Source organism: Rana temporaria, chromosome 5 (genome assembly GCF_905171775.1).
Source record: "Rana temporaria chromosome 5, aRanTem1.1, whole genome shotgun sequence".
Classification (NCBI taxonomy): Eukaryota; Metazoa; Chordata; class Amphibia; order Anura; family Ranidae; genus Rana; species Rana temporaria.
This window is the reverse complement of record NC_053493.1, coordinates 424,875,865-424,895,018: the sequence shown is the minus strand read 5'-3', so window position 1 is coordinate 424,895,018 and position 19,154 is coordinate 424,875,865. Positions and strand designations below refer to the sequence as shown.

Below are 19,154 nucleotides of genomic sequence, written 5' to 3'. Positions count from 1 at the left end.
GGGAAGGGGACGTCGTCCACCTTTTTTTGGGGACAGGAGGGAAGGGGACGTCCTCCACCTTTTTTTTGGGGAGGGAAGGGGACGTCGTCCTCCACTTTTCTTTGGTGCCGGGAGGGAAGGGGACATCGTCCTCCACCTTTTTTTTGGGGAGGGAAGGGGACGTCGTCCTCCACTTTTCTTTGGTGCCGGGAGGGAAGGGGACATCGTCCTCCACCTTTTTTTGGGGACGGGAGGGAAGGGGACGTCGTCCTCCACCTTTTTTTGGGGACGGGAGGGAAGGGGACGTCCTCCACCTTTTTTTGGGGACAGGAGGGAAGGGGACGTCCTCCACCTTTTTTTGGGGACAGGAGGGAAGGGGACGTCCTCCACCTTTTTTTGGGGACAGGAGGGAAGGGGACGTCCTCCACCTTTTTTTTGGGGAGGGAAGGGGACGTCGTCCTCCACTTTTCTTTGGTGCCGGGAGGGAAGGGGACGTCGTCCTCCACCCTTTTTTGGGGACGGGAGGGAAGGGGACGTCCTCCACCTTTTTTTGGGGACGGGAGGGAAGGGGACGTCGTTCTCCACCTTTTTTTGGGGACGGCAGGGAAGGGGACGTCGTTCTCCACCTTTTTTTGGGGACGGCAGGGAAGGGGGACGTCGTTCTCCACCTTTTTTTGGGGACGGCAGGGAAGGGGGACGTCGTTCTCCACCTTTTTTTGGGGACGGCAGGGAAGGGGGACGTCGTTCTCCACCTTTTTTTGGGGACGGCAGGGAAGGGGGACGTCGTTCTCCACCTTTTGTTGGGGACGGCAGGGAAGGGGGACGTCGTTCTCCACCTTTTTTTGGGGACGGAAGGGGACGTCGTCCTCCACCTTTTTTTTTGGGAGCGGCAGGGAAGGAGACGTCCTCCACCTTTTTTTTGGGGCCTCCCCCTTCCCTGCCGGCCCCAAAAAAAAGGTGATGTCTTCCACCTCCCTTTATCCAAAATGTTTAACTTTAAAGCTGAACTCCGAAGTATCACTGAAAACACGGGTGATTTACATGTATGGGTGGAATTATTTTTTTTGTTTTTTTGCTGCACTTGTGTAGTCGTCGAAGAGCACAAACCGCTGGGGGCCAATCTGTGTGATGACCTCTCAGCGGGGGTCCATTTTGCGTTTTTGTCTGGTGTTGGTCTGAATAAGACCCCCCCCCCCCATATTGAGAGAATGGATTCTCCCTACCTCCCGCCCCCTCAACCAAATGAATGCCCCCCACCTTCCCTTCTGTAGCATAACAGTCCCATCCCTGGTTGTGCACCCCCTACTCTTCTTTCTCGTATGATTGGTTGCCTCTCTTTTATGGTTCATCTGATTGTATGTTATTTCCTCTCTTCCGGCAGATCTGATTGTCATGGTTGAAGTGTGATACCCACCCTTCCCCCCCCCCATTTCCCCCCTGGCCTCCCCACCCCCCCAGCTGCCACCATGTCTGAGGGAACCATTACCACCCGTAGAATCGGCACCCGAGCCGCGGTTCGCCAGGAGAACTCGGCCATGGCGGAGTCTGAAGCCACCACCTCCACCACCACCGCTACCACTACCACCACTGCTACCACAACCTCAGAGACCTCCTCTTCCCAGACTGTTCCCCCCTCAGAGTCACCAAAGTTGGAGATCCAGGTGGTCCCGAAAGAGGAACCTATGCCAGAACCCGTGGAGACCCCCACTATGCCGTTGACAACGCCTGTGACCACGGCAGCCACGCCTGTGACCATGGCAGCCACAGTGACACTAGTGACCACAGCAGTACCGGTCTCCACTTCCCAGACCTCCTCCCCCACCATCACCACCCCTGTCCCCACCACCATCACCACCGCCACCACCCCTGCCATCACCGCCGTCCAGGTGAAGGACGCTCTGTTGCTCCAGCCGCTGGGGCCGAGCCCCTTCACTGGCCGGAAACGGAAAGCCAACTTCTCCAACGAGGAGACCGAGACGCTGGTGAAGTACGTGGTCAAACATTTCAGCGCTTTGTACGGCTCGGAGGCGCTCCGCACCGAGTCCACCCGCAGGAACCAGAGGCGCAGCCAGCTGTGGAATCAGATCCAGAAACACGTCAACGAACTTGGTTACACCCCCCGCAGCATCGATGACCTCAAACACAAGTGGCGGGACCTCCGCCTGGAGGTGAAGAGGAAGATCACCCATCGCAAAACCGGCAGCAAGGCGCCCACGCCTCCCGGGGTCACCCCTATCATAGACACTAAACTCACCTCATTGGAGGAACAGGTGGCCTCCACCATCGGACATCACTGCTCACTGGATGGAGAACAAGAGGGCCTCTACATCGAGCCGGGTGAGTGAGCATCTGGGAGACGGGCCCATTCCGCTCCCGTGTCCCCCTTCCTCCCCTACATTCCCTGTAATAGAAGAGGTGTTATACCCCCCCTCTCCGGTGTCCTGTGTCTCCTACCTCCCCTCCATTCCTGTAATAGAAGAGGTATTACCGTGGGGGGAAAGAACGATCGTCTCCCCTGCAGATTGTGTAAGAAAAAAATTATAGACCCTTCATTTCCTATCATAGGTGTATTTTATATGATGGAGACAGAATATCAACCAAAAAATCCTGAAAAATCACACGATACAAATGTTATAAATGGAGGAAAATAAGTATTTAATCCCTCTTAGTAGTTGGTGGAGAAACCCTTGTTGGGAAGCACAGAGGTCAGACGTTCCCTAGTAGTTGGGGGAGGTTCCCTAGTAGTTGGGGGAGGTTCCCTAGTAGTTGGGGGAGGTTCCCTAGTAGTTGGGGGAGGTTCCCTAGTAGTTGGGGGAGGTTCCCTAGTAGTTGGGGGAGGTTCCCTAGTAGTTGGGGGAGGTTCCCTAGTAGTTGGGAAGCACAGAGGTCAGACGTTTCTTGTAGTTGGTGATCGGGTCTCCACACATCTCAGGAGGCATCTTCTCTTCTCTACAGATCTTCTCTAAATCCAGAGGGTTTCTGGCTAGGCCACTCCATGATCTTAATGTTCTTCTTGAGCCCCTCCTTTGTTGCCTTGGCCATGTGTTTTGGGTCATTGTCAAGCTGGAAGACGAAGACCCATCCATGACCAAGCTTCAGTGGAAGAAGGTTTTCATCCAAAATGTTACAATACATGGCCCCGCCCATTGGCCCCTCAATGCAGCATGGCCAACCTGGACCTTTATCAGAGAAACGGTTACAACGGATAGTGTTTCCACCTCCTCAGTGTGACTGTAGGGATGGTGTTCTTGGGGTCATAGTCACCATGCGTCTTTTTGAGGAGGGGGACTCGCTGTGTTCTTGGGGTCATAGTCACCATGCGTCTTCTTGAGGAGGGGGACTCGCTGTGTTCTTGGGGTCATAGTCATCATGCGTCTTCTTGAGGAGGGGGGACTCGCTGTCTTCTTGAGGAGGGGGACTCGCTGTGTTCTTGGGGTCATAGTCACCATGCGTCTTCTTGAGGAGAGGGACTCGCTGTGTTCTTGGGGTCATAGTCACCATGCGTCTTCTTGAGGAGGGGGGACTCGCTGTCTTCTTGAGGAGGGGGACTCGCTGTGTTCTTGGGGTCATAGTCACCATGCGTCTTCTTGAGGAGAGGGACTCGCTGTGTTCTTGGGGTCATAGTCACCATGCGTCTTCTTGAGGAGGGGGACTCGCTGTGTTCTTGGGGTCATAGTCACCATGCGTCTTCTTGAGGAGGGGGACTCGCTGTGTTCTTGGGGTCATAGTCACCATGTTTCTTCCTCCAAACACAGTGGGTCCCCCTCTTCTCAGGAAGACACACGTACAAAACGTCTGAAGTCTCCCAATGAACATCTAAATGATTCAGAGAAGATCGGAAGAAAGTTCTGAGGTCAGATGAGACCAAAATTCAGCTCTTTGGCATCAACTCGACTTTCCGTGTTTGGAGGAAGAAAAATGGTGACTATGACTCCAAGAACTCCATCCCTACAGTCACACGGAGGGGGAAACATGAGGATTTGGGGGTTTTCTCTGATAAAGGTCCAGGCCGACTTTGCCACATTGAGGGGCCAATGGGCGGGGCCATGTATTGTAAAATCTTGGAGGAGAACCTTCTTCCCTCAGACAGAACACTGAAGATGGGTCATGGATGGGACTTCCAGCATGACAATGACCCAAGGCAACAAAGGAGTGGCCTAAGAAGAAGCACATTAAGGTCATGGAGTGGCCAAGCCAGTCTCCAGACCTTGATCCCATAGAAAATTTATGGAGGAGCAGAAACTTCGAGTTGCCAAGAGACCTTCAGGATTTAGAGAAGATCTGTAAAGAAGAGTGGAGACGTCTGACCTCTGTGCTTCCCAACAAGGGATTCTCCACCAACTACTAAGGGGATCAAATACTAAAATACACCTATGAGAAAACGTATATCTATGTAAGTGGGAGGACTTGCACAATCTGCAGGGGAGACGATTCTTATTTTCCCCGCTCTGTATACCCCCCCTCTCTGGTGTCTTCTACCTCCTCTCCATTCCCTGTAATAGAAGAGGTGTTATACTCTCCTCTCCGGTCTCCTACCTCCCCTCTAGCCGTCGTAAGAACCATTTCACAGTGGGGTAGCGGCGGCGTTGGCGCTGCTTTTTCGGCCGCTAGCGGTCGCATTTTCAACCTCAAAGGGGTGCAAAACTCCAGTTTTGCGGCGCTTTGAAGGCGCTGCCTATTTATTCCGATGGGCAGGGGTGTTTTGGGAGCGTGGTTGTATACAGCGCTCCCAAACCGCCCCGAAGATGCTGCTTGCAGGACTTTTTCTAACGTCCTGCAAGCGCACCGTCCCAGTGTGAAAGCGCCCATTGCAATGAATGGGAGGTAATTTTCAGGCGCCATTTCTAGTGCTAAAACGCCTGAAAACTGCCTCAGTGTGAAAGGGGGTCTTATAGAAGAGATATTCTACTTACCGGTGTCCTGTGATGCCTACCTCCCTCCATTTCCTGTGATAGACGATGCATTATCCCCCCCCCCCCCTCCGGTGTCCTGTGACTCCTACCTCCATTCCCTGTAATAGAAGAGGTATTATACCCCCCCTCTCCGGTGTCTCCTACCTCCCCTCCATTCCATGTAATGGAAGAAGTATTGTACCCCCCTCTCCGGTGTCCTGTGTCTCCTACCTCCCCTCCATTCCCTGTAATAGAAGAGGTATTGTACCCCCCCCCCCCCCCCTCCCTCTTCGGTGTCCTGTGTCTCCTACCACCCCTCCACTCCCTGTAATAGAAGAGGTATATACAATGGAGAAACATTTGCCCACATACATAGAAATGAAGGGTCTATCATTTTTCTCATAGGTGTATTTTATATGATAGAGACAGAAGATCAACCAAAACTCCAGAGAGATCACATGATACAAATGTTATAAATGGAGTTGCAGTTCAGTGAGTAAAATAAGTATTTGATCCCCCCCCAACAAAACATGACTTGGTATTTGGTGGAGGAACCCTTGTTGCCAATCGGAGGCAGGGGGTAAGTGCAGAGGTCGCAATCGCAACCCGGCTATATGCTCCAGGGGCCCTTGTCGGTAATCCCCCCCCCCCCCCCCCAGCATCGTCTTCCTGGTGTGCGGTCTTCTATTTCTCTAGATGTGACCTTGTTCCTATCTCTGACCATACCATGTGCATGGGGGGGGGGGGCCGCTCTATCTGCTGTGCGAGGGGCTTTGTACTAGGCACAGACCGCCGCGCACCAATCCCCTCCACCCCCCCCCCTCCCCTCTGCCGAGTGCCACAATGGAACATTCCAGAGTGCGATCCTCATTACTGTAGGAGCCCTACACATAGTGGTGCGGAGACCAGCTGGGCACATGAGGGGGCGGGCGGCGCCCCCTCCGAGTCCTGGACATGGCTGCTGTCACTGTACGGGGCGGCATTGCTCTGGGTGGAGGTGTGCCACTTTTGTGTCATGTGAGCGCCGGGTACAGTCCATATAGCCTGTGTATGGTGGGAATAGTGTAGTCTGCATAGATGTGTTCAGTATAGCCACACCGTGCTCTGTGTGAGCATGGCGTAACCCTGGTATGGCCGTACCAGCGGGCACAAGACTGTACCTGGCACCTCCTGCTGGCCGCATGCTCCACATCATATATGGCAAACGCAAGTCCCGCGGGCCAAGTCCAGCCTTCCGGCTGTAAAACTGGGTGGGAATGTGGCAGAACGCCATTCCGCCATCTCAGGATCTCGCCTTCCGCTCCCGCTCTTTACTATCCCTTGTGAACATGTAATGGATCCCTGCGCGCACACTCATGGGGGAGACCGCTCTCCAGAATGTGAGAGGAAGCACCATCTCCCTGCCAGCCAGTCCTGGGGCTGCCTACATAGGGAGTCGCTAGGGCCAGGCAAGCTGGGGAGGTGGTTTTTGAACACTGTGCAAAGAGCAACACTAAAGCCTGCATTCTGTACACGGTGCACCCCTGAGCTCTGCCCTCTATACGTGACGAGCCCCTGAGCTCTGCACGACTCTGCGCTCTGTACGCAACGAGCCCCTGAGCTCTGCACGACTCTGCGCTCTGTACGTAACGTGCCCCTGAGCTCTGCACGCCCCTGCCCTCTGTGGTCTGTATGTAACGCTCTCCTGAACTCTACGCGCTCCTTGGGCTCTGCACGTAATGCACTCCTGAGCTCTGCGGTCTGTGCGTAACACGCCCCTGAACTCTGCACACCTCTGCAGTCTGTACATAACGCGCTCCTGAGCTCTGCTCTCTGTACATAGCACGCCTCTGCGCTCTGTACGTAACGCGCCCCTGAACTCTGCATGCACCTGCCCTCTGTACATAACTGCCCTCTGTACATAACACGCTTTTGAGCTCTGCGGTCTGTACGTAACGCACCCCTGAACTCTGCACGCCTCTGCGCTCTGTACGTAACGCACCCACGAACTCTGCACGCCTCTGCGGTCTGTCTGTAACGTGCCTCTGCGGTCTGTGCGTAACGCGCTCCTGAGCTCTGCACGCCTCTTCGGTCTGTGCGTAACGTGCCTCTGCGCTCTGTACGTAACGCACCCCTGAGCTCTGCACGCCTCTGCGCTCTGTACGTTACGCACCCCTGAGCTCTGCGGTCTGTGCGTAACGCGCCCCTGAACTCGGCACGCCTCTGCGGTCTGTGCGTAACGCGCTCCTGCGCTCTGTACGTAACGTGCCTTTGCGCTCTGTGCGTAATGCACCCATGAACTCTGCACGCCTCTGCGCTCTGTACGTAACGCACCCACGAACTCTGCACGCCTCTGCGGTCTGTCTGTAACGTGCCTCTGCGGTCTGTGCGTAACGCGCTCCTGAGCTCTGCACGCCTCTTCGGTCTGTGCGTAACGTGCCTCTGCGCTCTGTACGTAACGCACCCCTGAGCTCTGCACGCCTCTGCGCTCTGTACGTTACGCACCCCTGAGCTCTGCGGTCTGTGCGTAACGCGCCCCTGAACTCGGCACGCCTCTGCGGTCTGTGCGTAACGCGCTCCTGCGCTCTGTACGTAACGTGCCTTTGCGCTCTGTGCGTAATGCACCCATGAACTCTGCACGCCTCTGCGCTCTGTACGTAACGCACCCACGAACTCTGCACGCCTCTGCGGTCTGTCTGTAACGTGCCTCTGCGGTCTGTGCGTAACGCGCTCCTGAGCTCTGCACGCCTCTTCGGTCTGTGCGTAACGTGCCTCTGCGCTCTGTACGTAACGCACCCCTGAGCTCTGCACGCCTCTGCGCTCTGTACGTTACGCACCCCTGAGCTCTGCGGTCTGTGCGTAACGCGCCCCTGAACTCGGCACGCCTCTGCGGTCTGTGCGTAACGCGCTCCTGCGCTCTGTACGTAACGTGCCTTTGCGCTCTGTGCGTAATGCACCCATGAACTCTGCATGCCTCTGCGCTCTGTACGTAACGTGCTCCTGCGCTCTGTACGTAACGTGCCTCTGCGCGTAACGCACCAATGAACTCTGCATGCCTCTGCGGTCTGTGCGTAACGCGCTCCTGAACTCTGCACGCCTCTGCGCTCTGTACGGAACGTGCCTCTGCGCTCTGTACGGAACGTGCCTTTGCGCTCTGTGCGTAACGCACCCATGAACTCTGCACGCCTCTGCACGTAACGTGCTCCTGTACATAACGCAACCCTGAGATACAACTGGCCCTTTGAGGGCAACCATACTGCTGATGTGACCAGTAATGAAATAGTTTGACACCCCCCTGATCTGCTGTGTGGTGAGACCCTTCTGATCTCTGTGTGATGTGATGGTGTGGGCACAGAATATAATCCATATAGTGGGCATAATATATCATCTCCATATACGTGCTCAGTATAGACGCCCTCTGATGTATAGTGATGGGCACAGTATATTCTCTACATAGTAGAAGCATGGACGGGCCCTGATGTTGGTACCTGTGCCTGGCACTTCTGGCTCAGCATGCTCTACATTGTCTGTAGACCGGGTAGCTGTGCGCACAGTATACAGGGGGGTGGTGACTATGACCCTAAGAACTCCATCCCTACAGTCACACGGGGAGGGGGAAACATGATGCTTTGGGGGGTTTCTCTGATAAAGGTCCAGGCCGACTTTGCCGCATTGAGGGGCCAATGGGCGGGGCCACGTATTGTAAGATCTTGGAGGAGAACCTTCTTCCCTCAGACAGAACACTGAAGATGGGTCATGGACGGGTCTTCCAGCATGACAATGACCCAAAACATACCGCCAAGGCGACCAAATGAGCGGCTCAAGAAGAGGCACATTCAGGTCATGGTCTCCAGACCTTCATCCTATAGAAAATGTATGGCGGGATTTGGAAATTCGAGTTGCCAAGAAACTTTTTAAGGATTTAGAAAAGATCTGTAGAGAAGAGAAGAGAAAAAGCCTCCTGAGATGTGTGGAGACCTGATCACCAACTACAAGAAACGTCTGACCTCTGTGCTTCCCAACAAGGGTTTCTCCACCAACTACTAAGGAACCTCCCCCAACTACAAGAAACGTCTGACCTCTGTGCTTCCCAACAAGGGTTTCTCCACCAACTACTAAGGAACCTCCCCCAACTACAAGAAACGTCTGACCTCTGTGCTTCCCAACAAGGGACCTCCCCCAACTACTAAGGAACCTCCCCCAACTACAAGAAACGTCTGACCTCTGTGCTTCCCAACAAGGGACCTCCCCCAACTACTAAGGGACCTCCCCCAACTACAAGAAACGTCCGACCTCTGTGCTTCCCAACAAGGGACCTCCCCCAACTACTAAGGGACCTCCCCCAACTACTAAGGAACCTCCTCCAACTACAAGAAACGTCTGACCTCTGTGCTTCCCAACTACTAAGGGACCTCCCCCCAACTACTAAGGGACCTCCCCCCAACTACTAAGGGACCTCCCCCAACTAAAAGAAACGTCTGACCTCTGTGCTTCCCGACAAGGGTTTCTCCACCAACTACTAAGGGGATCAAATACTTATTTTACTCCATTTATAACATTTGTATCGTGTGTGTGTGGTGTGTGTTTTTATTTTTATTTTATTTTTTGATATTCTGTCTCTCATATAAAATACACCTATGATAGACCCTTCATTTCATTTGTAAGTGGGCAAACTTACACAAACTGCAGGGGGAGACGATCATTATACCCCCCCCCCCCCCAATGTACTCTTCTTCTCTATGGTGTCTCCTACTTTGTCAAGGTGGGGATACCTTCAGGGTGGGGGGATCCTTCTTTCCGGTGGGGATTGGGTCCAGTCCAGTGGAGCCAACAATTTGTGCCGTTTCCCATGGCTGTTAAGGGGTCCCTGTTTAGTACCAGGTCCTGCGGATACCCTGGCGTGAGCCCTTTGCTGCCCCCTGTATGTAAGACTCTCCAGATGCATTATGGGAGAACTGTGCGCTGGGCTTGTGTGGATGTCATAGAATTTCAGTTTCTGACCCGTCTTCTCTGTCTCGCAGGTGTCCCCCGACAGTCCATATTTTTCAACTGCAGAGGTTCCCCCGGAGCCCCAATGTCTGAACTCGGCGCAGGTAGGTACAGGAGCGGGTGGCGGGTGCGCGTTGGTTTGTTGGATGATGAGAGGGGTAGATTGGATGTTTTTTTGTTTACTGATCATATTTTTGTCTTCTGTCCCCAGCAAGCCCCCGACCAAATTCTGAGATCTCTATGATGTCACCGCTGATTAGCACCTCCCCCGCCCAGCTGTCCTTTGTGCTTTCAGAAGACGGGGACAACGAAGAGCAAGAAATGGACGTCACTCCTTCTTCCGTCGCCCAGACGGTCTTTCCCACAGTTGCTCCCGTAGTCACGCCGGCGACGATCACCATTAAACCTTTCCCGGAGACTTGGTCGACGGTGAAGAATTTGGGTTCCTTGGTGACCACGTCGGGTCTCCTGCCACTCCAACAGACCATTTTGGCGGCCACGCAGCAGCTCCTCACTGTGAAGCAAGAAGTGTTAACGGCGCAGCCCGCCATTTTCCCGGCCCGCTGCGAGTCCCAGAGCTCCCTCGTCTCCTCCCCCGAGGGATCTGTCTCCAATGCGACCGCCTCCACCGAATGGAACGGAGACCACTCGGCGGTGGCGGCCTGCGGCGATACTGAGATGGTGAAGCTGAAAGTGGAGGAGGACGATGACGACGAAGAAGAGGGCGACGGCCAGGACGTGGGAAAGAATTCTCCCCTGCCGGAGAGCCAAGACGAGTGGGAGGGGCAATCGGCGTCCCCGCAGCCCAGTGACAACGCAGTGGAGGACTCTCTACCTTCCACCGCTTCCCAGGATGGCGACCCACCTTCTGGCACCGACCTGCCCACCAATGGCGACTGCTCCTGCGAGCCCGGCGAGGGCAAAGACGAGGTGAAGGCCAAGATGCAGCGGCTGTTGGAGCTGGAGGAGCGCTGGGACCGGATGTACGACCAGGAGCTCGGCATCTGGGAGGAGGAGAGGTCCCGGCAGCAGCAACAACGCTCACAGGACAGAGAGCTGCAGCAACAGCTGCTCACCGTGCTCACGGACATTCGCGACGAGCTGCGCCAGCTCAGGCAAGAGAGAGCCGCCGTCCGGCAGAACCAATCCGCTGCTCACAGCTCGCTGCCGACCACCAAGGTGGAGGAACCTGAAAGTCCCAAAGCTGCTCCCGAAACCCCCAAGGCAGCTTCCGAGCCGCGTACCCCCCCGACCTCCATAGGAAAGCGAAGGGGGCGCCCGCGGAGCACCAAACCAGAGCCTGGGCGCTTCAGCCGGCAGGCTCCAGGATCTGCCTCCAAAAGCTGAGCTTGGCCCTCCCGCCCCTTTTAGACTTTGCTTTGCTGCAGAGATTTTACCCCCCCCCCCCTACCTGTATTGGGGGGGTGGGGGGACCACACTGGAAAGAGGAGGAGTATCGTCCCAATAAACTGTCCTGTCCTGCTAGGTTCAGACTGCATAGACATCCTTTTTTGTCGCGAGAATTTCCAACCGTGAAGGAGGCGGCCCCTTAGTCACGTGACCTCAGGCTGTTCGCCACTCTGGGAAATCTAAGGGGTGTTTTTTTGTAAAGAGAGTTTGGGGGTGGGGGGGAATATAAAAATATAGTTCTATTTTTCTGATATCCTTTAGTTACGAGCCTTAAACCGATTTAGCGAATTTTTTCCTTCGGTCTTTTTTTCCTGGAAGTGGAAGCTGATGGCTTCGCGGGAGGGTGATGAATTCTTATTTTCGTGACACGCCGGAGGGTGATGAATTATTTTTTTTCCGTGAGACGCCGCGGGAGGGTGATGAATTCTTATTTTCGTGAGACGCCGCGGGAGGGTGATGAATTCTTATTTTTCCGTAGCAGGAATGAAGTGTATGTTCTGTAGAAGTCACTGTTCTGTTTTTTTTTTTTTTTTGTTACGGAGACCGAACGCTAAAGAAGAGCGTCCAACGTTTTTTTTTTTTTTTACTTTATAATTTTATTGTTTAAACTTATTTTATTTTTATTATTAAATATGATGAATTCCCGATCCAAAGCACGTCCCATCAGGGCCCGATCATCACTCGCTGGCTTCGCTTTTGGGACCACAGCGCATGAAATAAAGGGGACGGGCCGGGGGCGGGGTGGGATGTTTCCGGTGACTGGACCTTTTATGCTTTTTTTTTTTCATGCAATAAATGAAATGAAATGTTTTATGAAACGCCGTTCCTGCTTCTTGTGACGCAAACACACACACACACACCTTAGTTGGTGAACATTCACTTATTTAACCTGCCTACGGCGGCAAAAGGGGTGAGCTTTTTAACGCCTACACAACCACATAAATGTGCCGCTGGGAGGCCGATGTTTACATGTGAAGATCAGTAACTGGCAGGACCAGATTCTGATCACCAAACCTTCCTGCCCCCCCCCCCCCCCTAGTGTTCAGAACTGTTTAAAGTAACAGTGGGGGGGATGGAAGGGGTAAAATCACTACATTTATTAAAGGAAAATATCCCCAAGTCCACCAGATGATATAATCTCAATGATCTAAAAAAAAAAGTTCATATTGGACGCAACGCGTTAGGTAGGGGCTGCGTCATCACCATGCCAGGCAGAATTCTGGGGTTTTAAACATTCCCTTGACGGTAACAGGAGTATGTCTTTACAATGTAAAGCTATCATGCTAATATAAGTATCTTTTTATGCAATTAATATGTGGCCTATTACACTTTGGCGCACACTTTTTTCTTTTTTGCGTGGTAACCGCGAATGGTGGGTAGGAGAAGCTGTAGGAAGTATCTGCGAGACCCGATTTATGACCTTGTGTCTATACGGTTGGGTCCACCCAGGAAGATGAGGGTACATCATTAACTCGCTTTCCTGGCGCCAACATACGTGTGTCGGTATGCTGCCGTAGATTGGCGCCATGGATTGGTGCCGGGAAAGGAAAATTACAGTAAGTATTTGATACAATTTTCCATTTACTGGCCCCAACATGGCAACGTGCCAACATGGATTGGTGCCGGGAAAGGAAAATTATGGTAAGAATACAATTTTCCGATGTGAACACCTAGGCAAGTTGCAAGTGATTCATTATGTGTTCACCACAACGGAAATTGTATCAAATACTTACCATAATTTTCCTTTTCCTGGCGCCAATCCATGGTGGCGTACATGTGGTGGTACGTGCCCAACGGGTCGTAAAATGGAAAATTGTGTCAAAAACTTGCTGTAATTTTCGTTTCCTGGTGCTAATCTATGCAGCATGCTGCAGTGTTGACACCAGGACACGTGAGTTAACGATGCCCCCCCCCCCCCCCCACCTTCCTGGGTGGACCTCCGTTCTAGACACAAGGTCAAAAAACGGCTTTTGGATAAACCTGGGCTCACATAGCTGCACTTGTATCCCTCAATCCTCCTCTCTCCCTCCCCAACTTCATTGCCTCTGTCCATCATTTCATCGCTCTTCTCCTTTCTCCATGTTCTTCATCTTTAATCTCCATTCTCCCATCTTCCGTGTCCTCTTCTCCATTCTCCCGTCTTCCGTGTCCTCTTCTCCATTCTCCCGTCTTCCGTGTCCTCTTCTCCATTCTCCCGTCTTCCGTGTCCTCTTCTCCATTCTCCCGTCTTCCGTGTCCTCTTCTCTATTCTCCCGTCTTCCGTGTCCTCTTCTCCATTCTCCCCAACTTCCGTGTCCTCTTCTCCATTCTCCCCAACTTCCGTGTCCTCTTCTCCATTCTCCCCAACTTCCGTGTCCTCTTCTCCCACTCTCCCGTCTTCCACCTCCCTTCCTCCTCTTATTCCACTCTCCCGTCTTCTACCTCCCTCCTCCTCTTCTTCTTCCACTCTCCCGTCTTCCACCTCCCTCCCTCTTCTCTTCTTCTTCCACCTCCCTCCTCCTCTTCTTCTTCCACTCTCCCGTCTTCTACCTCCCTCCTCCTCCTTCTTCTTCCACCTCCCGTCTTCCACCTCCCTCCCTCTCCTCTTCTTCTTCCACCTCCCTCCTCCTCTTCTTCTTCCACTCTCCCGTCTTCTACCTCCCTCCCTCTTCTCTTCTTCTTCCACCTCCCTCCTCCTCTTCTTCTTCCACTCTCCCGTCTTCCACCTCCCTCCCTCTTCTCTTCTTCTTCCACCTCCCTCCCTCCTCTTCTTCTTCCACTCTCCCATCTTCCACCTCCCTCCCTCCTCTTCTTCCACTCTCCTGTCTTCCACCTCCCTCCCTCCTCTTCTTCCACTCTCCCGTCTTCCACCTCCTCTTCTTCTTCCCTCTCCCGTCTTCCCCCTCCCTCCCCCCTCTTCTTCCACTCTCCCGTCTTACACCTCCCTCCCTCTTCTTCCACTCTCCCGTCTTCCACCTCCCTCCTCCTCTTCTTCTTCCACTCTCCCGTCTTCCACCTCCCTCCCTCTTCTCTTCTTCTTCCACCTCCCTCCTCCTCTTCTTCTTCCACTCTCCCGTCTTCCACCTCCCTCCCTCTTCTCTTCTTCTTCCACCTCCCTCCTCCTCTTCTTCTTCCACTCTCCCGTCTTCTACCTCCCTCCTCCTCCTTCTTCTTCCACTCTCCCATCTTCCACCTCCCTCCCTCCTCTTCTTCTTCCACTCTCCCGTCTTCCACCTCCCTCCCTCCTCTTCTTCTTCCACTCTCCCGTCTTCCACCTCCCTCCCTCCTCTTCTTCTTCCACTCTCCCGTCTTCCACCTCCCTCCCTCCTCTTCTTTTTCCACTCTCCCGTCTTCCACCTCCCTCCCTCCTCTTCTTCCACTCTCCCGTCTTCCACCTCCCTCCCTCCTCTTCTTCCACTCTCCCGTCTTCCACCTCCCTCCTCTTCTTCTTCCACTCTCCCGTCTTCCACCTCCTCCTCTTCCACTCTCCCGTCTTCCACCTCCCTCCCTCCTCTTCTTCCTTCTTCCACTCTCCCGTCTTCCACCTCCCTCCCTCCTCTCCCTCAGTGAAATATGCCCCCTATTTATTGAAGAAATTTAAAAGATCCACTTGCATTAATACCCAACGGCTTTACATCGTAGCGTATTAATATACCCTGTCACTGGGAATGTTGAAAAGTCTGACCGTTGTGGTGACATCACGGCCCTGTACCCACTGACGTGTTGCGCCCTCTATTGACACTTTTTGTGGATTTTCTTTAGCAGATTTGCATCATTTTTGAGTTTTCACTCTTTGATGGGCTTATGAGATTAGAAGTTTTAACATTTAATGTAATTTTTCAGCGCTTTTTCTGAGTACGTACTCAACGTTCTGGACCATGGTTCTTGTTACACCGTATTAAGGGTGTAATAGGAAGCACAGTACATACACACTGCCCAGAACCAAAAGCCCAGTCACCTCAAATTGTAGGATGGTTTTTGTTTTTTAAATTCTGTTTTACTTTTGAATTCAGCACAGTTTTTGTGGCCCTACCTGGGTATTTGTCCCATTTGCCTCCCGCAGCAGTGGGAACTCGGTATAGGATGCAGTGACAGCAGAGTGGTGACATCATTGCAGTCCATTGTTCACTTCCTCCAGCCCCATAATGGTATGTTTGTACCAGCATACGATGAGGCTGGGGGAAGAACCCACAGTACACTGATCATGCTTGCAATGCTGTGCAGGTTTCAATGCAAACATTCAATGAATGTATTTGTGTTGTTCATACAGAACATGGGACTTATAGTCATAGACATGGGTTAAAACTTGCCCCTCCCCAACTATGCCCATAATATGCCAACAGTCACGATGGCTCACCAGTCATTGTATTGGTTTCACCTGAGATTCTCTCCCATGCTATGAGTCCATCCTTTGTTTATAATAATAAAAAAAAGTAAATGTATCACTTTTAGTTCAGGGCAGGGCAATCCAGCCCTCCACCAATCAAATCCTGCCTTCTACATATGTGTGTTGGCCCCCCAGTGTCCAGTCCTCGGGTGAGGAGGGGTTGGGGTGAAGATGGAGGGAATGGACGGCAGATGGGTCAGGGTGATGACTGGTTGCGATGAGGAGGGCTTGGGGTGAAGATAAGGAAAGTTTGGTGTGGAGAGGGCTTGCAGTGAGGATGGCAATGAAGGGGGCTCGGGGTTGAAGGTGAGGGGGGCAGGGATGAGGATGGCTTGGGCTGTAGATAAGGGGGGTTTGGGTCGAGGATGAGGAGGCCTTAGGATAGTGATGAGGGGGCCTCAGATGGTGAGGAGGGATTGGATGGGGATGAGGAGGGTTTGGGACAAGGACGGGGATGAGGAGGGCTCGGGGTAAAGACAGGGGGTTCGGGATGGGGAAGAGGTAGGGCTCATGACGGGTATGAGGAGGGCCAGGGTGAATATGGGGACGAGCATGGGGGATAAGGAGGATTTGCGGTGATAAGGAGGGCTTGGGGCAAGGACGGATAAGGAGAGTTTGGGGTGAGGATTGGGGATAAGATGGGTTTGGGGTGAAGATTGGGATGAGGAGGGCAAGTATGGGAATTTGGGGCGAGGATGGTGATGAGGGCTCAGACGGGCAGGATGGCTGGGGGCAAAGACCGAGATGCAGAGGGCCAGGGCTTGGACGGTGATGAGGTGGGTCAAGATAAGTAGGGCGAGGGATGTGGAATACGAGGGCTCGGATGGGGATGAGGAGAGTTTCGGGGCGGGGACGGGATGAGGAGGGCTTTGGGCGAGAATGGAGAATGAGGAGGGCTTTGGGCGAGGATGGGGATGAGGAAGGGTTCGGGATGAAGATGTGGTGGGCTCAAGATGAGGTGGGCTCAAGGTGAGGATGAGGTGGGCTCAAGGTGAGGATGAGGAGGGCTCAAGAAAAGGACGGGCTTGGGGCGAGGACGGGGATGAGGAGGGCTTGAGGTGTGGATGAGGTGAGCTTGGGGTAAGCATAGTTCGGGTTGAGGATGAGGAGGGCTCGGGTGAGGATGGCTTGGGTGAGGGTGGGAATGAGGAGGGCTTGGGGAGAGGGTGGGGATGAGGAGGGTTTGGGGCAGAGGATGTAGAGAGGTGAGGATGAGGAGGGCTCGGGATGAGGTGGGTTCAGGGAAAGGACGGGTGGGCTTGGGGCGAGGACAGGGATGGGGATGTGGAGGGCTCGGGGAAGAGGATGAGGAGGGGCAAGGACGGGGATGAGGACGTTTTGGGGCGAGGACGAAGATGTGGAGGGCTCGAGGTGAGGATGAGGAAGGCTTGGAATGAGGATGAAGAGGGTTCGGGGAAAGAACAGGTGGGCTTGGGGTGAGAACGGGGATGAGGAGACCTCTCAAGGATGGGGGGGGTGGAGGGCTTGTGTTGAGGTTGGGGGATGAGGACAAGGATGATGAGGACGGGGATAAGGAGGGTTTGGGGCGAGGATGTGGAGGGCTTGAGGTGAGGATTGGAATATGGATGAAGAGGGTTTCGGGGAAAACACTGGGGGGTGAGGAGGGCTCAGGGAGAGGGGGAGGGTGAGGTTGGGGGCGAGGGCGAGGATGAGGAAAAAGATGAGGGTTTGGGGTGAGGATGTGGAGGGCTTGAGGTGTGGATGAAGAGGTCTCGAGGTGTGGATGAAGAGGTCGCGGAGAAAGGACGGGGTGGGCTTGGGACAGGGATGAGGAGGGCTTGAGGTATGGATGAGGAGGTCTCGGAGAAAGGACGGGGATGAGGAGGGCTCAGGGTGAGGATGAAGATAGCGTGGGGGGATAGGGGAGAAGATGAGGAGGGTTTGGGGTGAGGACGGGCTCGAGGTGTGGATGAGGAGGTCTCGGAGAAAGGAAGGGGTGGGCTTGGGAGAGGGATGAGGAGGGCTTGAGGTATGGATGAGGAGGGCTTGAGGTATGGATGAGGAGGTCTCGGAGAAAGGACGGGGATGAGGAGGGCTCAGGGTGAGGATGAAGATAGCTTGGGGTGGGGATGAGGGGGGACCGGGGAAGAAGATGAGGAGGGTTTGGGGTGAAGACAATACACTGGGGACTGGATGAGTGCTGTGATTGGTGGAGGGGTAACACAGGTGAAGGAGGAGAGGATTCTCCTGCCCTAAATTGCAATATGTGATATATAAGAATTGGGAAGCCCCGCCTCTGAGGAGCAGAAATCTGTTCTCCCCGCCATAGGCTGTCATTGTGTTCAGCTCCTCTGGGGATAGCTAGACCCCTCCCCATTGGACAGAAAGAAAGATGGTGATTGGTTGAGATGTGGGGATGGGCGGGGTGATGGAGGACTGAGCAGTATTTCCTCCAATGGCTAAACAGTATAAAATAGAGCACATTCTCGGACACACCCTCTTCAGTATCACCCAATCACTGAGCTCCGGGTAATACAGGGTCTCTGTACATCACACAGAACGGCTTCCAGACAGAGGACCGACACTGGGCAGATACACAGCTCCTCCTCTCTGTGTAGGTCCCGCCTTCTCCCATAGTAAGGTTGCAAAGTACGGGGGAGTGGGTGTGGTCTGTCTGTGTAGGCCCCGCCCTTTCCCTTAGTCAGGCAGCGCAGACCGGTGAGTGGGTGTGGTCTGTCCGTGTAGGCCCCGCCCTCTCCCATAGTAAGATTGCCCAGAACGGGGGTAGGTGTGGTCTGTCTGTGTAGGCCCCGCCCTCTCCCATAGTAAGATTGCCCAGAACGGGGGAGTAGGTGTGGTCTGTCTGTGTAGGCCCCGCCCTCTCCCATAGTAAGATTGCCCAGAACGGGGTGGGTGTGGTCTGCCTGTGTAGGCCCCCGCCCTCTCCCATAGTAAGATTGCCCAGAACGGGGGTGGGTGTGGTCTGCCTGTGTAGGCACCGCCCTCTCCCATAGAAAGATTGCCCAGAACGGGGGAGTGGGTGTGGTCTGCCTGTTTAGGTCCCGCCCTCTCCCATAGTAAGATTTAACAGTACGGGAGAGTGGGTGTGGTCTTATGTGTAGGTCCTGCCCTCTCCTTAAGATTTCACATTACGAGGGAGTGGGTGTGGTCTGTCTGTGTAGTCACCGCCCTCTCCCATAGAAAGATTGCCCAGAACGGGGAAGTGGGTGTGGTCTGTCTGTGTAGGCCCCGCCCTCTCCCATAGAAAGATTGCCCAGAACGGGGGAGTGGGTGTGGTCTGCCTGTGTAGGCCCCGCCCTCTCCCATAGTACGGTAAGATTCCACAGTACGGGAGAGTGGGTGTGGTCTATATGTGTAGGTCCCGCCCTCTCCCATAGTAAGATTTCACATTACGAGGGAGTGGGTGTGGTCTGCCTGTGTAGGTCCCGCCCTCTCCCGTAGTAAGATTTCACATTACGAGGGAGTGGGTGTGGTCTGTCTGTATAGGACCACCCTCTCTCTGTCTCTATGGTGACCCCGAACACCGCGGCTGGGCGGTGACCTCCTCTCCTAGACCA

General features: G+C 53.9%; 1 protein-coding gene across 1 annotated transcript; it reads left to right on the top strand.

The window, feature by feature from the left end:
• Positions 1-1,421: 1,421 nt before the first annotated feature.
• LOC120941726 (mucin-5AC-like) lies at positions 1,422-12,059 on the top strand. The gene is made up of 3 exons (XM_040355347.1): positions 1,422-2,316; positions 9,872-9,943; positions 10,051-12,059. The coding sequence occupies exons 1-3, from the start codon at positions 1,446-1,448 to the stop codon at positions 11,184-11,186; spliced, it is 2,079 nt and encodes a 692-aa protein (XP_040211281.1). The 5' UTR covers positions 1,422-1,445; the 3' UTR covers positions 11,187-12,059.
• Positions 12,060-19,154: the final 7,095 nt, after the last annotated feature.